The sequence below is a fragment of the Muscardinus avellanarius genome (genome assembly GCF_963383645.1).
Source record: "Muscardinus avellanarius genome assembly, chromosome: 6".
NCBI lineage: Eukaryota > Metazoa > Chordata > Mammalia > Rodentia > Gliridae > Muscardinus > Muscardinus avellanarius.
The window spans coordinates 75,768,463-75,788,860 of record NC_137791.1 but is presented as its reverse complement, the minus strand read 5'-3'; the positions used below and the strand labels follow the sequence as shown (position 1 = coordinate 75,788,860).

Below are 20,398 nucleotides of genomic sequence, written 5' to 3'. Positions count from 1 at the left end.
CTTGGGAGGCTAAGACAGGAGGATTGCAGGTTTGTGGCCAGCCTTAGCAAGTGAGACCCTGTTTCAAAATAAAAAATAAAATAAAATTAGGCTGGAGGTGTAGCTCAGATGTAGAATGCCCCTGGGGTTCCATCCCTAGTATGTATGTATGTATGTATGTATGTATGTATGTATGTATGTATCTCCCTCTCTCTCTTCCCCTCTCTCCCTCCCTCTCCCTCCCCCTCCCCCTCCCCCTCTCCCCCTCCCTCCCTCCCTCTCTCTCTCTCTCTCTCTCTCTCTCTCTCACACACACACACACACACACACACACACACACACACACCCCACCACATTTAAAATCTACAACAAAACCACTTAATAATGTATTCATTCATCAGTTGTTCAATAACTTCAAATTCAAATGAAATATCCAGGGTTACTTTCTATTTTCTTTTCTTTGAAGAGTCTAAAGGTCATTTATAAATGCTCAAGAAAAACAGACTATCCAAACAATAACTTCCTTTCCCAAGATATGGAATATTTGTTTTTCCAACAATCTGAACATAAAATAGGGAGTCAAGTTGCTGGCAAGCTACAACTCTTCAAAACCAAAAGACAATGACATATTAAACAAAATAAAGTTTAGGTCTGAGTGTAGTTATCCACTTAAAACTTCTCTAGATGCATAAATCCACAGCATCTATACCAGAGAAAAAAGGTTTTGTTTTAGTTTGGGGACACAGCAAAAGAAATGCCATTCCTGGTAGCAGCAACTACATCATATACCTACACTAAACTAAAAATATGAGGTGTACTGAATAAAATTAATGGCAGTCTAAAAGATGTAAGTTGATTAATAACTACTATGGCCCTTTTAAATAAATACTAAAATTCAAAAAGGAGGGTCTCATAGCATGCATATGCTAAAGTTCCTTCTTAAAAAAAAAATACTGCTTTTTAACCAGATGTCATTTTGCCCCTCGGGAGACATCTGAAATGTCTAGAGACCTTTTTGGTCATAACAGGTGTGGAAACGGGTGCTAGCATCTAGTAGGTTGATATCCTGCTAAAATATTTCTAATGCCCAGGGCTGCCATTCACAACAAGAAATACCTAGCTCAAAATGCCAATTGTGCTGGGTTGCCCTACACAAATATCACCTTACCATGAATCTAGAGTATAGTATACATTAAACAAGCATTTAGAAAATCAAGTACTACTGCAAAGAAATTACTAAGCCCAATAAAGAGTCAAAGGTTGAGTTCTATTTACAAATATTTGACAAAAAAAAACATTCTAGCCAATCAAAATTGCCTCTAGGTACTAAAAAATGCCAATCACTATCCCACAATAAATTCAGCATCCTAGCCATTCTCAGGTGGAGAAAAATAACAGAACATAACTATCATTTGCTGAGCACCAACTACATGGGCAAGCATTACCCATAATATTTTATACATATTAATTAAAGTACAACTCTTAAGTCGAGGTGTTTCAATTATCTCTATTTCAGAGAAGTAAAGCAACATTGTGAAATTCGACTTTAGTTACTTGGTAGTAGGTGGCAGAGTGAGATTTAACATAGGCAGTTTGGATATAAAAATTGCAGTCTTCTCTACTACAACACACTGCCTCATATGCTGGACCTAGAAAAAGTCAGGCAGATAGAAAAACAGAAAACTTAAAAATTGTGACATTTTGAGTACTAAGCAGCAGCCATAGAGGAATAGGGGCATAGTTGAGTGATAAAACATGATAAGCATATGCTGGAACCTGGGTTCAATCCCAACCACCCCCTCCAAAAAAAGCAGAAGTCACTGGAAAAAACTGGGTAGGGAAGCTGAGAAATACACCATCAACATAACTATAGGAACTGCTCAGTATCAGAAGATAACCATTCTAGGGGGTGAAGAGTATATAGATAGATTTGCTATCTACTTTATAGCTGGGCGCACGCTTGTAATCCCCGTGCTTGGGAGGCAGAGACAGGAGGATCACGCAGGTTCGAAGCCAGCTGCACTGGCTTACCCTATTTCCAAATAAAAATATAAAAAAATAGGTCTGGGAGTGTAGCCCGAAGGTAGAAGGGCTCCCAGGAACCCAGTACCACACACAAAAAAAAAAGATTTGTTATCTACTTTATGAATATAAATTATGTATTAGTAAAACTTAAAATATGTAATATACATCATAGATTTCATATAGCTGATTCTCACAAAATATTTTACTTGATTTGTTACTGAATTCACTTCTGTAGACAACCTATGTTTCAATGATAAATGAGTATGGTTCCAATATGAATAATGGTTAATTTCATTTTCATTAGAAAGACAAAAACAAAAGATCAGTCAGAACTTCATTTTTTTAATCAACGATAGTATGTCACTGATAGCTTTTGAATACTGAAAAAGCATTTCCTCAACTCTGTATGTTATTCACAGTAGACCCAGAATATAATAAAGTCTGAATTGAGTTATTAATGTTTGATCCATTACTTTCTTAAGTCTAGATAACCAACATATTGAGCTCTGATGTCTATTGGAAGCACTTATTTTTGGTACAAATATTCCCACATACATTTGTGATACAAAATGGGCAGAGGGCATACCTCAGTGGTAGAGTGTTTGCTTAGCATATATAAGGCCCTGGGTTTGAAAAAATGAAGGTCTGAACTGAATGACTGATTTCAAGCTACCAAGGAAATTTGAATAACTAAACTAGGAATAGGTGCCCAGCTGCACATTAATTTTAAGTGTAAAACAAAAAAAAAAACTAAAAAACTAATACAATATACAGAATACAAAGCAATGAATGTTTGCATCGTATGATTACATAATTTTTAATCAATCTTGATTTTTAATAAATTGTGTTTAATAACTGGCTTATAAATATCCTGAAAATTAACAACTCTTGAACCAATACAAACCAACTCAAGCACATTATTATAAGGACACCAAATCTTGCCTTCTCCCTTCCTATAGATCCTTAATCCAATGGAGTCAATTTTGCCTCATTGAAAAATCAAATAGAACACTGATTTTATCTGTGCTATATTTCACAAAAACTTCTCCCACTTCACTTCCAAGGAGGTTCATTTAGTAAGTAATACAGCCTAGAAGTTATTGCTTATAAGAATATATATATCCTATAATGAAAAATTAAAATTTTACAAATAGAAGATCATATGTAGTCTAATATTTTTTCAACATTGGTTTTAAACTTTAAAAAATCCAATTCTATGTTTCCATAAAACTGAGGTGAATATTACCTACCCTAATACCAAAAAGAGCATAAGAAAACTACAGTTCATAAATAATAGATGCAAAAACATTTTAGAAACTTTAGCACATCAAACCCAGCAATACATAAATTGATATATTATTTCAAGTGATAATTACCTCAGGAATGTAGTCTATTTAACAGGTAGTACTAGGGTTCCTGGAACTCCTTCTAACTCCGGGCTACACTCCCAGACCTATTTTTTTTATACATTTTATTTGGAAACAGGGTCGCTTAAGCCAGCGCGGCTGGATTCGAACCTTCACGATCCTCCTGTCTCCTCCTCCCAAGCACAGAGATTACAAGCATGTGCCACCACACCTGGCCACCTATCAACACTTTTAAAATAGATATGATCAACTCAATAGATACGTATCAAACATTTGACAAATCTAAAAACTATTCCTATTTGTTTTGTGTTTTTGCAGAAATGAGGATTGAACCCAGGAGCATTCTACCTCCTAGCTATACCCCCAGCCGTGTTTTTTGAAACAGGGTCTAAGTTGTGAAGAGCCTAAGTAGCTGAGGTTGGTCACGAACTTGAGATCCTCCTGTCTCAGCCTCCAAAGTACTGGTTTACAAGTGTGCACCACCATGCCTGGCTAACTATTCCTTTTAAAAAAAAATTGCCAGGTGTGGTGGTATACATTTGTAATCCCAGTACTTAAGAGGCTGAGTCATGAGGACAGATTATTTGAGATAACCTTAGCAGTTTAGTGAGACTCTGTTTCAAAATAAAAAATAGAGGTAGGGGTATAGCTCAGTGATGCTAGGGATACAACTCGTAGTATGTCCCTAGGTTCAATTCCCACTACAAAATATATAAGATTTAAAAAAAAAAAACTCACTGAGAATAGTGGCACACATCCATAAACCCTACTCAAGAGGTTGAGTTAGTAAGATTATAAATTTGAGACTAGTCTGGACAACTTAGTGAGATCCTATCTCAAAAAGGAAGAGGCTAGGGAGTATAGCACAGTACTCAAGTGTTTACCTAGCATGCAGGATGCCCTGGGATGGATGGAATTGAAAGAGTGCTGTATGTGAGCCGGGTGTGGTGGCACATGCTTGTAATCCCAGCATTTGGGAGACTGAGATAGGAGGATCAAGGTTCGCAGCTAGCCTCAGCTACTTAGTGAGGCCCTTTGCAACTCAGAGAGACCCTGTTTCCAAATTAAGAATAAAAAATAGGGCTGGGGTTGTTGCTCGGAGGTAGAATGTCCCTAAGTTCAATTCCCATTACTGAAGAAAAAAAAAAAAAAAGGTGTTATATGGCTATAATCCTAGTACTTGGGAGGCTGAGACAGGAGAATCACAGATTTGAAGTCAACCTTAGCAATTTAGTGAGTCCCTTAACAAATCAGTGATACCCTGTTTAAAAATTAAAAATAGGGCTGGGGGTATAGTTCACAGGTAGAACAACCCTAGTTTAGCCAGGCGTGGTGGCACATGTTTGTAAACTCAGTACTTGGGAGGCTGAGACAGGAGGATCGCTCAGGTTCGAAGCCAGCCTCAGCTACTTAGTGAGGCTCTCAGCAGCTTAGTGAGACCCTGTTTCCAAATAAAATATAAAATAGGTCTAGGAGTATAGCCTGGAGGTAGAAGGCCCCTGGGTTCCATCCCCAATACCACACACACACACACACACACACACACACACACACACAACAACCCTAGGTTCAATTCCCAGTACCACAAACATATATATCTATACCTAACATTACACTTAATAATAGAATCCAAATGCCTTCCTCATAAGAAACAAGGCAAGAAAGTCTGCATTCCCTTCTATTCAACCTTGTACTAAAAATTCTAGCCCATGTAAGCAGGGCATGGTGACACATGCCTGTAATCCCAGTACTTGGGAGGCTGAGACAGGAGGATCACAGGTTCATGGCCGGCCTCAGCAACTTTATCAGGCCTTCCACAACTTAGTGAGATCCTGTTTCACAATAAAAATAAAACAGGGCTGAAAGTGTAGCTTGGTATTGGGTATCACCCCCAGTACCCAAAAAAAAAAAGTTCTAGCCCATGTAATCGAGCAAAAAAAGATAAAAGATATTACAATTACGAGAACTTAAGCCTACTTTTGTTCACAGATAACACTTCTATAGCTAGCTAGCTTTAAAATCTTACAGAATCTACAAAAAAGCTATCAAAACTATGTTTCAGGATACACAGTAAACATATTCTTATATTCCTCCCTCTAAAAGTCAACTTTCTTCTTCTTCTTTTTCTCTTTATGGTATTTGAGAATTGAACCCAGAGGCATTCTACCTCTGAGCTACACCTCAGCCATTTTTATTTTTTTATTTTGAAATAGGATCTCACTTCTCTCTTGTCTTCTATTAAATTCACTTCGTATCACTATACTAAATACTCTACACTGGTTACTAGAACACTACTACATATTCACTATCTCTAATCTCTACCATATACTACCTTACCAAACTCATACTCTCATTCTCTTGGATCCTATCTATGGCTTTACCCTATTCTTGCATTTATGGCTTCACTTTGCTCCTCACTAGATCTTCACCACTGAATACACACAACTTGCCCTTGGATATATCAGCTGACATCTAAAGACTGAGAGAAATCTATCAAAAGTGACAGATACAGGCTTCTGAAATCATGAGGAGAAATAACAGGAAGCAATGAGCTCCCACAACAACAGAATCTCTGACAACACAGAACTGCAGAGATCATCAGGAAAAATCAGTTTTGTTCTGTTTTGTTTCTGGTGCTGGGGATTGAACCCAGGGGCAGTTTCCCTCAAGTACACCCTTGGCCCGATTTTTTATTCTTTATTTTGAAAGAGGGTCTCACTAAATTGTGGAAGGCCTAAACAGCTGAGGCTGTCCACAAACCAAGATCTTCCTGTTTCAGCCTTCCATATGTTGGGATTACAAGCATGCATCACCACACCCACTAAACCAGAAATTTAACAGTAGAAATTATACAGGATTTCCAGAAAGAATTTAGAGAGTCTGAAAGATATAAAAGATGCAATCATTGCAGGAAAGGCATCAATATAAACTATAAACAATAGATTAGAGCACAATGAGACTAGAATCTCCCTCTTAAAAGATGATCACTCCAAAACTGAACACATAGTATATAATTTAAAAAAACAAATTCAATAGCATGAATTAGACACTGAAGAGATATGGACCCATCTTAAAAAAGCTAACCTAAGAATAATAATAGGCATAGCAGAAAGAATAAAAGGTGAAACTGAAGGGATCAACAATCTTTTCAAAGAATATCAGAAAAATTTCCAAACATAGAGTAAGAGGTTGATACATACATACAGGAAACTTATAGAACCCCCATTAGACAAGATCAGAGAAAAGGCTCACCACACCACATAATAGAGAAGCTGAAAGAGGATCTCACTAAGTTACCATGCACTGGCCTCAAACCTATGGTCTTCGTGTCTCATCCTCCCAAATACTGATATTAAAGAGGTACAGTAAGCCGGGCGTGGTGGTGCACACTTGTAATCCCTGTGCTTGGGAGGCCGAGACAGGAGCATCGTGCAGGTTTGAAGCCAGCCTCAGCTACTTAGTGAGGCTCTCAGCAACTCAGTGAGACCCTGTTTCCAAATAAAATAGAAAATTTGAAGCCAGCCTCTCTGGCTTAAGAGACCGTTTCAAAATAAAATATAAAATAGGTCTACCCGGAGGTAGAAGGGTTCCATCCCCAGTACCACCAAAAATAAAAAATAAAAAAATAAATCAGCCAAGTGTAACTCCTATAAATAGGAAATTCAATTCTCACTTTTCTTCATATGAATAGCTCAGAAACACCAGAGTCAAGAAGAAATTAGCAGGATAGATGATAATATGGCTAGAGACCCAGAAACATCCAAATCCTATTACTATCATAACCTAAACACCCTGAATTGAAGTAACCTGGAACATGAATGGAGAATTCAGTCTTCTGGTGTATGAACTATATACTAATAAACACTATATACACCCATTACAGTACAGCTTATTATTCAACAAATATAGTAATAACACAAAGAAAATCATGTTGCCATTATCCTTCTGAGTTCTGACACTAGAAGTTCACTTACATTTCCTCCTTCGGTCACTACACAGACACTGAAAAGAATTAAAAAAAAAAAAAAACACAGTTTGAGATTTATTTGTACTCTTATCCTTCAAATTCTCTATCAGCCTAACCCCCAAAGAGATCACAACTCTCAGAGGGCTACTTGTTATATACTCAGAGAAGGGAGAGGAGCTATTTAGAGGAACAGTTTCTACTCTATTATGTACTCAAGATGTTACTATATAAAAAAGACAGATATATCCAACCACATAACATTTGTTTTACAGAATTCTCCTTTAACATTGTGATAATCAAAGGTCTTTTTTTTAAATCACTGCTGCAAATTCCGCTTGAATTCCTCTTTTTCCCTATAAAGCTAACCAACTAAAGTTAAATGGGAGAGAAAAGGACAAAAAAAAAAAGGCAAAAGTGCACTCTATTTACAAGGTTGTCTGCACTTTAGGAACAGAAAGTTTACTGTGATTTCTCTCCTAAAACTGCTAATCAATAACAAGCGTACCATCCAAAGAAAACTACTTTCCTGTATCAAATGGTTATAAAATGTGAAAGTCAGGTAAACAACAATCCCATAGTACAAAGTGTTTTTTCAAAGCCAGAAATGAAAACATCTTTGCTGCTATAAACAAAGCCAAAAATAAATTATGTTCAAACACAAACTCAGGCAAGCTGCAAGGGCATCTGTAAAAGTATCACCTATCATCTATTTTATTTAATCATTCTTTGGTGCTGGGGATTAAACTCCAGGGCATTCTTCCAAATTTTAAACAGGGTCTTGCGAAGTTGCAGAAATTCTCACTAAATTGTTGTGATTGGCCTCAAACCTGCAATCCTCCTGTCTCAGCCTCCTAAATACTGGGATTACAGGTGTGCACCACAACTCCTGACTGGTCCAACATGTTTAAATAAGAAAACTGAAGTAACATTCTAAAACTTCAAACAAAATCCTTCATCTTTTTCCTTCTCCCACCTAATTTCAAGCTCTGCCTCTAGTGGCATATAAATATCAATGAACTAAGTAATATTTCACATAACTAGTATCTCTTCATTTATATATGCAATCACCTGTGTATTAACAATGTTGTATTACATCAAAAACACTAGTTTAAGATATTTAGTTTCCATTACTAAAAACCTACACTTAACAGTATCAAAACTTAAAATATTAAGGAGCCCTTTTTCAAAATGAGTGACTTTTTAAATTAGTTTCTCTTTGAAGAAAACATTTTGTGTGTGTGTGTGTGCATGTGTTTGTGTGTTTGTGTGTTTTACTAGGGATTAAAGCCAGGGGCATTCTACCTCCAAGCTACACTTCCAGTTTTTTTATTTTTATTTTTTAAACAGAGTCTAAGTTGCAGAGAGCCTCACTACCTAACGCCAGCTGCCAGCTGCATACCAGCCATCCTCTTGTCTCAGCCTCCCAAATACTGGGAATATAAGTGTGTGCCACCACACCTGGCTCTGAATGCAAAAAATTCTGAATAAAATTTTGAGCAAAATACAAAAGTATGGTAGTAACCCATACTTTTGACAACCAAAAACTATAATGCTGTAGTGTTATCAACACAGCAAAACCTATGTATGAAGAGATTTATATTAATAGTAATAATATTACTATTCAGAGAACCTAGATGTAGATGTGGAAAAGCTGTATCTAAAACTACAAGTCTCAGCCAGGCGTGGTGACACACGCTTATAATGCCAGCATTTGGGAGGCTGAGACTGGAGGATCGCGGTTCGCGGACAGCCTCAGCTACTTAGTGAGGCTGTCCTCAACTTAGTGAGACCCTGTTCCAAATAAAGAATATAAAACAGGGCAGGGGGTGCAGCTTGGAGGTCAAATGTCCCTGGGTTCCACCCCCAGACCTGCAAAAAAAAGTAAAAATAAAAATAAAAATAAAAATAAAGCTGGGCATGGTGGCACACGCTTGTAATCCCAGCACTTGGGAGGTGGAGACAGGAGGATCGAGCAGATTCAAAGCCAGCCCCACTGGTTTAAGAGACACTGTTTCCAAATAAAAAAATATAAAATAGGTCTGGGAGTGTAGCCCGGAGGTAGAAGGGCTTCCAGGAACTTTAGTACCACCAAATAAATAAATAAATAAATAAATTGGTTAATTAATTAATTAATTAAATAAAACTACAAGTCTCCATTAAAAACAGTGGGAAAAAACTGAAAAATCTTTGTAGCTAAACTGTCTAGAATAAAAAAATAACAATAATAATAATAATAAGCAGCAGCAGCAGCACAGCCAGGTATGGTGGCACATTCTTGAAATCCCAGTACTTGAAAGGCTGAGACAGGAGTATTGCAGGTTTGAAGCCAGCCTTGGCAATTCAGCAAGGTCCTCTGCAACTTGGTGAGACCCAGTTTTCAAATAAGGAAAAAATCATTTGGGGGTATAACTTGGAGGTAGAATCCCTCTAGTTTCAATCCCCAGTATCATTCATAAATAAATAAATAAATGGTGCACACATGCAGGCACGTGCACACACACACACATGCATGCACACACAAAGGAAAGCTCTATTTAGGTTCCAGGGTGCCACCAACTTAATTATGAAAAATTCAAAAGAAAGTTAGGTCCAATGCTGAGTCATACTAATCCAAGAGAGATAACATTAAACAAAGTGCTAACCATTAATTTTTGGCATGAATAAATGCCTAACAAAAGCATCCACTCTACTCATACAAATTACTGCCAAGAAGGTAGTGTTTTGTACTGAGAGGAAAAGGCTTGAAGGGAAGGAGTGTCAGTTTTTAAATAGTTCCTAAAATAGTTACTTAAAAGGAGAAAGAACATGAGAACTTAAAAAGGCTTTGAGTCAAACTTGGTTCCAGGAAAAGGATACTTTGACCTATGTGAAAGCAAAAAACAGCCAATGAAAAATAGATATCCAGATTTTGTCACCAGAGTATTGTTCATCATTTCCCACAAAGGTATCAGAGTCTTTTTAACTTGGATTTGTTTTCCTGCAGGTAGATACCATGCAAAAGCAACAAAGCATACTAAATATACTTTCCTTCAAATTTCAGTCCTGCAATCAAAATGTAAACTTTACAAACTTATCAAAGGTTACACAGAAGACCCAATTCACCTTTTTGTCCCTTAAAACTCATAATATTCCTCCTGAAATAACCAAGATAGAATTTAAATATAGAATTTAAAGCTTGCAAAATGATGAGAATATGCACAGAGCACACTAGGGGTTCTAGACAGTTTTCTAGAGTCGAAGAATAAAATTTGGTATCAGTTTCTGGAGCCTAACTACATGTCCATTATTACTATACTTGAGAAAAATCTGAAAAATAAATTTTAGAAATTTATTTTGAAACTACACCAAAAGACAAAGAGAAAAAATATATTGGTTTATGTAAGTTTACCCAAACCATCCATCATAGAGCTGTCTACCCTGCCCTAAAAACCACATAATCCAGGAAATGAGAAAAATATAGTGTAAAAGAGTTCCTCTTTCCCCACATCCTCACCAGCAGTTGTTGTTGTTTGATTTCTTTATGTTTGCCACTCTGACTGGGGTTAGATGGAATCTCAGTGTAGTTTTGATTTGCATCTCCCTGATGGCCAGTGATGAAGAACATCTTTTCATGTATCTATTGGCCCTTTGTATCTCTTCTTTTGTGAAGTGTCTGTTCAGTTCATTTGCCCATTTCTTGATTGGGTTGTTTGTTTTGCTAGTGTAGAGTCTTTTGAGCTCTTTGTATATTCTGGATATTAGCCCCCTATCAGAGTGGTGGCTGGTAAAGATCTTTTCCCATTCTGTAGGCTTCCTCTTTAGGTTATTGATAGTTTCCTTTGATGAGAAGAAACTTTTTAGTTGATGCTATCCAACTTGTTAATTCTTGCTTTAATTTCCTGAGCTTTGGAGGTTTTGTTGAGAAAGTTACTGCCTGTGCCAATATGTTATAGTGTTTACACTATGCTCTCCTCTATTAACTTCACAGTCTCCGGTCTAATTTCTAAGTCTTTGATCCATCTTGAGTTGATTCCTGTGCATGGTGAGATATAGGGGTTTATATTCATCTTTTTACAAATGGTTAGCCAGTTCTCCCAGCACCATTTGTTGAAAAGGCTGTCTTTTCTCCAGAACTCTTTTACACTGTTGGTGGGAGTGCAAACTAGTTCAGCCACTATGGAGATCTATGTGGAGATTCCTAAGAAAGCTAGGAATAGATCCACCATACAATCCAGCTCTACCACTCCTGGGTATTTTTCCAAAAGGGTTGAATCCAGATAACTATAGCAACATATGCATATCTATGTTCATAGCAGCACAATTCATAATAACCAAAATATGGAACCAACCCAAGTCTCCCTCAACAGATGAATGGATTGCAAAACTCTGGGAAATACACACAATGGAATTCTACTCAGCCATAAAGAACAAAATCATATCATTTGCAAGAAGATGGAAAGTCCTGGAGAGCATTATGTTAAGTGAGATCAGCCAAGCACAGAAGGAGAAGGTACATATGTTCCCTCTAATATGCCCAAACTAGAGAACGTAGAGGATACCAGTGGTACTCCAGATAATGGAGGGGAAATACCAGCAAAGCTTGAGTGGAAAGATAGGGGAGGAGGAAGACTGAACTTGATTAATGAGGGTCTACACTGAACATGTGTAAAATTATGAATATGGCATGATTACCCTGGACAATCATTGGTGGGAGGGGGGAAGACAAAACAGGGGCGGGGGGGGCACCAAGTATAGTTTAAATGTATACCATTTATGTTCAATTAAAAAAAAGATGAGAAAAATATAAAAAATGTTTACATTATAAAGACTTACTGGGCCGGGTGTGGTGGCGCACGCTTATAATCCCCGCGCTTGAGAGGCAGAGACAGGAGGATCGCGCAGGGGAGACCCTGTTTCCAAAAATAAAAAATAGGTCTGGGAGTATAGCCCGGAGATAGACGGGCTTCCAGGAACCCCAGTACCACCAAAAAATAAAGACTTACTTACTTCCCATCTCTTTTCAAAATATAATTAAAGTTACTTTCCACAAAGGAAATATAACACTGTTTATAAATAATTGTAATTTAATAAAAAATATAAATCCTATTAGAGAGTAACCAGAGTTAATGATTGTGAAGTATTACAAATACTGTTATTTGTAACTAACAATAAAAAGTATCTAAATGTGTGCACAATGAGCCCCCTGTGATGACTCACACTTGTAATCCCAGTACTTGGGAGGCTGAGACAGGAGGATTGCAGGCTCAAAGCCAACCTCAGCAATTTAGTGAGTTCCTCTGCAACTTAGTGAGACCCTGTTTCAAAACAAAGGTTAAAATAGGGCTGGGGATGTAGCTTGGAGGTAGAATACCCCTGGGTACAATCCCTAGTAGCACACACACAAAAAAAAAAAGTATATACAATTTATAGATACAATATAAATATACCATGTGTTAACATTGTTAGTCCTACCCTCTTACTGGCATTCTAACAAAGTGAGTTACAGCTGTTTCTTCCATATATAATAAATAATAATGGATGTAACATATATACATATCCTTTTTTTTATTTGTACTGGGATTAAATCCATGGGCATTCTTCAACCTCTGAGCTACCTCCTTTCCCAGCCCTTTTTTTTTTATTTTGAAACAGGGTCTCACTCAGTTGCTAGAAGTTTCACTAAATTACTGAAGATGGCCTTGAATCTGTGATCCTCTTGTCTCAGTTTCCCCAAGTACTGAGTTACAGGTGTTCCACCACACCTGGCTACACGTATCCTTTATGTATGTTGTATGGCTTTAGTCCTCCTATTAAATATATAGCTGTCTCTTATCATGCTATTGAAAAGATGTTTCATAAATGGCTTCCTAATTACTAAGTGAATTTCCTTTCTCCTTTTCAGTCAATATTCATCCTACATGACTAATCTGGTTTTGAAAACTCAGGACCAAACTATTTCTTGAAACTTTCATCTCCCTTATATTCTGGACTAAATTTTAAGAAAGCAGGATGAAGGATGACAGAGTTTAAGAGTGGGAGAAAGAAAGCAATATGTACTGAATGCCCAGTCAGTGCCAACCAAATTGTACGCTAAACAATTTATATTGTCTCATTTCACTAAAATTATAAACTACACATTAACTCATTTTACAGACGAGGAAGATGAGGTTCAGAGAAGTTGTGAAACATACGACACCTGAAAACTATTAAGCAGCTAGACTGAAATCTAATCACTGGTTAACTCCAACTACAAAATCTAAGTTTTTATTAAGCCACACCAAGTTTAAATTTAGACATTTCTAAAAGAAAATCCAAAAAGATAATTTTACAGTCTTAGAGTACAAGAGACTCTTCTAAGCATGGCAAAGGTTGTAAAGAAAAAGAATGAAAAGCCAGGTGCTGTGGCACACACTTATAATCCCAGTACTTAGGAGGTTGAGTCAGGAAGATGACAGTTCAAGGTCAGCACATGCTAACTTATTCAGAACCTGTTTCATAATAAAAATAAACAAGGCCAGGAGTATAGCTCAGTGGTAGAGAGGTCCTGGGTTCAAAACCCACCCCCCTACCCCCAAAAAAGAATGACAGATTAAATATTTTAAAAATGAGCCAGGCATAGTGGCACATGCTTGTAATCCTAGCATTGGGGAGGCTGTGACAGGAGGATCCAGGTTCACAGACAGCCTCAGCTATTTAGTGAGACCCTTTGCAAATCAGTGAGACCTTGTTTCCAAATAAAGAATAAAAAATAGGGCTGGGCTGGGGGTGTAGCTCGGAGGTAGAATGCCCCTGGGTTCCATCCCCAGTGCCCAAAAAAAAAAAAAGTATGTCACTAAAATGACTAAGTGACATTAGGAAAATAATTTTTGAGACAGGATCTCACTAGTTACTCAGGCTGACTTTGATCTGTCAATCATCCTGCCTCAGCCTCCCAAACAGCTGGGATTTTAAGAGTCTGCCACTATGTCCAGCTTCAATATTTAATGCTATGAATTTTTAAAAGCATGACGTATGTCTATTCATGGAAAATGATCATGATATGCTTTAATGAAAAAAGCAAGTTAAAATAGTGTATGTAGTATGATTCTATTTGTACTGTTTATGTTTATGTAGGTACATACTACTGCTCAGAAATGAATCATTTTAATTTTTACTGAGGGCATATATTACTTCCAAAAACAAATATGGAACAATAAAAGTATTACCATCTACAAAGAAATATACATTGCTATAACAAATATACAAAAAATATAGTGAAACCAGGACACAATACAAATAAGATTACTATCCTAGGATGCATAAACCTGAGGGAAGCTGTAAATTTTCATAGGAAAAAAATTAGATCACTGTTTTCACTAGCCTCTAATTAAAATGCAGTTGTCTTTTTTACATAGATCTAGATAACTTATCATAATAGTATTAGCCTTACTTGTAATTTTTTCACTCAGAATTATATTTCAAATCACATCCTTGTTACACAGATCTCACAATATCTATAGATCATTTACTTCAAAAAAAACTATGGTAGTCATTAGATCCACTGCTATTTCTTTTTTGTTTGTGTGGGGGCGGGTCTGGGGATGGAACCCAGAGGCATTTGACCTCTGAGCTACACCCCCTGACCAATTTTTTATTCTTTATTTTGAAACAGGGTCTGAGTTGAGAAGGGCCTCACTAGTAGCTGAGGCTGTCTGCAAACCGCAATCCTCTGGTATCAGCTTCCCAAATGCTGGGATTACAAGCGTGCGCCACCACGCCGGGCTCCACTGCTAGTTCTTGTTGTTTAAATACACTGATAAAAAAACACACACACACATATATTACTGTATCATGAATTTGTTTTTATATATTTTGGCATTTCAATATAACAGGTTCCTTTTTTAGCCCACTTATATTCTTTCACTCATTTAAAATTCACTCATTTAAAAGTCTCCCAGACTGACAATGGGGTTCACAGCAAACAAAGGTTAAGAATCCATGAATAAGAAGCAGAAAGGAAAGTCAACCCTAAAGATGTTCAAGTTAATTAGGCATTAAGTAAAATATAAACTCAGGCAACAATAGAAATTACTCCAATAGTAATCATACCAATCAATTTGCCTAACACAAAATTCATAATTTCTTTCCCTGAACTGTCTCTTCTTCATACCAATTTGTCCAACACAAAATTCATAATTTCCTTCCCTGAACTATCTCTTCTGTTTTCAAATGTCTCTGACTTTTCCATACTGATTCATCAGCGTTACCTAAAAGTTTTATTTTTCATGCAAGCTAACATAGATTTCTTAATTTACTACTTATAACTCTGTGTGTGTGTGTGTGTGTGTGTGTGTGTGTGTGTGTGTGTGTGTGTGTTTTATTGGGGATTGAGCCCTGTTTTATTTGTTATTTTGAAACAGGGTTTCCCTAAATTGCAAAGGGCCTAAGTTGCTGAGGCTGGCTGAGAACCTGTGATCCTCCTATTTCAGTCTCCCAAATACTGAGATTACAAGCATGGGTCACCGTACTTGGTTACTTAAAAATCTTTATGAAAAGGCCTCACTTCTCCCACTTCCATTTCCTAAATGGATTCTGTATATCTGAACCAGACTAATCATCTTAAAAAGTAAATTTCAAGGGCCAGAGATATAGCTCAGTGAGAATGTGTTTATCTAGCATGTAGGAGGCCCTGGGTTTTACTCCCACCAATAAATCAGTGGATTCCAAAATACCATTAATCTGTTCAAAATCAGCCATTCAAGGTTCCCAATGTCTAAGATTATTGATAATTATAAGATTTCAGAGACGGATTTTCAAGTATCTACTAATAAAAACAAATATATAAGTCAACAAATGAATGTCCTATGAACTACATAATGAAATATTACAACATAAAATTGGGGTCTTAATATAAGACTCCAGTTTATCTCTTTAAAAAAACTACCTGCTAGCTGGGTGTAGTCGTGCACACTTATAATCCCAGTACTTGGGAGGCTGAAACAGGAGGAGGTCCTTTGGTTCCATCCCCAGTACCACACACAAAAGAAATGGGGGGTGGGGGGATATTCCTACTACTCCAGAGTTAAGAATCTATCAATGACACAAGGACAAATTTACAATTCCTCATCCAGGAACTCAAACCCCTCCATAATCATGCTTCTATTTGCCTTACTGGCCCAATGTTCCTATTCAAGCACTGGAAGTTAACCAGAAATTCATTTAAATTTCCACTCACCTTGAATCTAGACTCATTTTTCTCCGCTATGTATTTGTTGATATAATTTCCACTGTTTGCAATGCCATTTAATTATTTAATAAACATTTACTAAGTCCTTACTATATGCCAAAACCATATTAAATCCCTAGTATATATCAAACACTTGAAATATAAAGATAAGGTATATATTATCTATACCCTTAAAAATCTCAGTCTAAAGTCAAGCATAGTAGTACACACTGTACTCCCAGTTTGGGGGAGGCTGAGACAGGACTGCAGGTTCAAGACCAGTGGCAGTAACTTAAGAATCTGTTTCAAAATAAAAAATTAAAAGGGCTAGGGGTGTAGATCAGAAGTAGTAGATTACATTTGGGTTCAATCCCAGTACCACAAAAAAAAAAAAAAAAAAAAACCTTTTTTAAAGTCAAGAGGAAAAACCAAGACACAAACCAGGTAAATACAAGACAGGGTTTCCCTAAATTGCAAAGGGCCTAAGTTGCTGAGGCTGGCTGAGAACCTGTGATCCTCCTATTTCAATCTCCCAAATACTGAGATTACAAGCATGGGTCACCGTACTTGGTTACTTAAAAATCTTTATGAAAAGGCCTCACTTCTCCCATTTCCATTTCCTAAACGGATTCTGTGGTAAATCTTTACAAAGGAGGAATGCACAGGATACTAGAGGAACACAGCAAAAGATCATAAAGCAAACACCAGATGTGTTGAGAAAGGTTTCCCAGAGCAGGAAGCACCTGAGGTGAATTATTAAAGAAGTGAGGTCATAAAGTATAAAACACAGTCCAGGCTATAAGTCACTTGCTATAGGCAAGCTAGGGAATATGTGAGGGAGAAGAGTAATAAATAGCAAAACCGGAGATGGTAAGCAAAGACAAGATCATGATGGGCCTTACCTTATAATGCAATAATAACTACAGAAAGCAGCAGAGCCAGGTGTGGTGGTGCACGCTGGTAATCCCAGCATCTAAGAGGCAAAGACCAGAGGATCACAGTTCTAGAACTGCCTCAGCTACTTAGTGAAGCCCTCTGCAACTTAGTGAGACCCTGTTTCAAAATAAAGAATAAAAAATAGGGTAGTGGGTGTAGCTCAGAAGTCAAATGCACCTGGGTTCCATCCCCAGACCCGCAAAAAAAAAAAAAAAAAAAAAAAAAAAAAGCAAGCAAGCAAGCAGCAGGATATCTTAGGTTTAGGAATCCCAATAACCTAATTCTGAATCTGTCACTTGCTATTTGACCTTCATCAAATTTGCTAAACTTTAGTATCCTCACATTGTAAAAGAAAGATTGATACTATCAATTTTATCAGGATCAAAACAAGAAAAAATGAGTTATTTCAGTTAAATCTCCTAGCATGAGTATAAACAAAATGCATACACTCTGATCTGACAGCAATTAAGGACACTTACATTTTTAAATGATTGTTTAAAAATTACAACACAAAAAACATGCAACAAAGATTTTATGACCCACAAAGCCAAAATATTACATGTTTCTTTAAGAAAGAGCTTACTCTTATTCTAGAACATAATACATAAGTAGTAAAGAGTCACTATTATTACTACTCAAGTATTATAAGAAATTTAAGTAATGTGCAATAAATTTACAAATATTTCTATGGTGACAATATGTTAAAAGAAACACAAAAAAGCAATAATGAAAGCTGACAGACTAGGAAGGTAGATATTGCAGCTATTTTCTTCCCTTCCTTTCATCTCTTCATCATAAAAACAAGAAATTTCTACCTCCTCTTATCCATCCCTGCAGTTTACAACTATATATATATATATAGAGAGAGAGAGAGAGAGAGAGAGAGAGAGAGCGAGCGCGCGCGAGCGAGAGAGAGAGAGACACTATATATATAAAGACTATAAATATATATATGTAAAGACTATATCCTAGGCTTGGGGATGTAGTTCAGTGGTAGAGTTCATACATAACGCCCTAGGGTCAATCCCCAGCACAACACATACACATACATACAAAAGTATCCTAAATTTCTTTTTATTCCCTAGAACCCTGAATACAATAACCTATAGCCAGAAAAAGCAGGATAAGTATGGGCAAAAAGGTTAGATATATAGTCAATGATTCAAATTCTTATAGTGTTAAGGTGTATAATTCACATATCATTTTACAAATTCATTCACAGGTGTTAGAAAAGACTGCACTAAATATGAACCTAGAGAACATACCCTAGTTTTGTGGTGGGTTTTCTTGTTGGTTTTTTTGTTTGTTTGTTTGTTTTTTTGTGTGGGGGGGGTTGGGGTTTTTTTTGTGTGTGTGTGTGTGTGTGTGTATGTGTGTGTGTGTGTGTGTGTGTGTGGTATTGGGGATTGAACCCAGGAGCATTATTCTACCTCTGAGCTGCTACAACTCCAGCCCTATTTCATTTTTATTTTGAAACAAGGTCTCACTAGGTTGATGAGAGTCTCACTACTTGCTGAGGCTACCCTTGAACTTGGGATCCTTCTGTCTCAGCTTTCCAAGTATTAGGATTACAAGGCATGCAACCACTATGCCCAGATTTTTTTTTAATATAATAAACACTATAATCAGAAAGCAATAGGTATATACACAGATTCCAATAGTGTTTTAAAAGACACTACAGTTAATATAACCTAAATTTAGTTCTATTCTTTTAGAAGCATTTCTAAATTGTATTATATAACTCTGATCTGTTACTCATTTAGAAAATCTATTTAAGCAAAATATGAAAAGAAATAAAAAACTGTTAATGACAGAGGAAGACTCTCTCTGAAAAAGATGGATATAAGAAAGTGCTTTAACCTCTACTGTGTTACCAATACCAATTTCACTATTAATAAATGAAAACATTATTTGATAAAACCCAAAACTGCAAGACATCTATTTATCTCTCACACAGCCAAGTAAACTATTTAGTTACTAAAAATAAATAAGTTTGGCCAGGCATGGTGGTATGCATGCTTGTAATCCTAACATTTAGGAGGCTAAGACAGGAGAATCCTGGTTCGCAGACAGCCTCAGCTACTTAGTGAGACCCTTTGCAACTCAGTAAGACCCTGTTTCAAAATAAAGAATAAAAAAATAGGGTTGGGGGTATAGTTTGGAGGTAGAATGCCTCTGGGTTCCATCCCCAGTACCGCAAAAAATAAGTAAGTTTTACCTGGAACAAAATATTTAAGTACACTGAAAAATAGAAATAACTCTACTATGAAAAAATAGAAAAACTATTACCACTTTTCAACTTTGCCTTTGGAACAGCAAGATTTGTAGCTAACCTCAAAGGTATTTTAATTTCTAATACTTAAGTCAAAAACAAAAATCTTTTTTAAATATTTATATCTAGGCATAGTGACATACACTTGTAATCACAGAACTTAGGAGAATGAGACAGGGAGGTCACAGGTTCTCGGTCAGCCTCAGCTACTTAGGTCCTCTGCAATTTAGTGAGACCCTACTTCAAAATAAAGGATAAAATAATAGAGCTGGGAGTGTATCTTGGAGGTATAATGCCTCTAGGTTCAATCCCCAGTTACATACACACACACAAACACACACACACACACACACACACACACACACACACACACAGAATAGAACTATATGGAAATAAAAAAATTGCAAAAATTAAACAAAAGGCAACACTATATCAATGAAAATTATGAAATATAACTTTACCTGATACAGCAAAATTTCCCAAGATGTCTATTACACTGTTTTTTAAGTACTGAAAATGTATCAAAACCATTGATGCTAGCTGGACATGGTGATGCACACTTGTAATCCCAGCATCTGGGAGGCTGAGACAAAAGTATCATGGTTTGAGGACAGCCTAAGTTACTTAGTGTCTTTGCAACTCAATGAGACCTTGTTTCAAAGAACCAA

The 20,398-nt window shown here is 36.7% G+C and overlaps 1 protein-coding gene across 1 annotated transcript in view; it reads right to left on the bottom strand.

The window, feature by feature from the left end:
- The window catches only part of CNOT6L (CCR4-NOT transcription complex subunit 6 like), a gene marked incomplete at its 3' end in the record, with an annotated part of 104,146 nt that extends 93,856 nt beyond the window's left edge, over positions 1 to 10,290 (bottom strand). Inside the window, exon 1 of the mRNA XM_080697952.1 lies at positions 10,156 to 10,290. Coding sequence (XP_080554078.1) covers positions 10,156 to 10,271 — 116 coding nt within the window. The 5' untranslated portion in view covers positions 10,272 to 10,290. The remainder of the gene's footprint in view (positions 1 to 10,155) is intronic.
- Between the last annotated feature and the right edge of the window lie 10,108 nt (positions 10,291 to 20,398).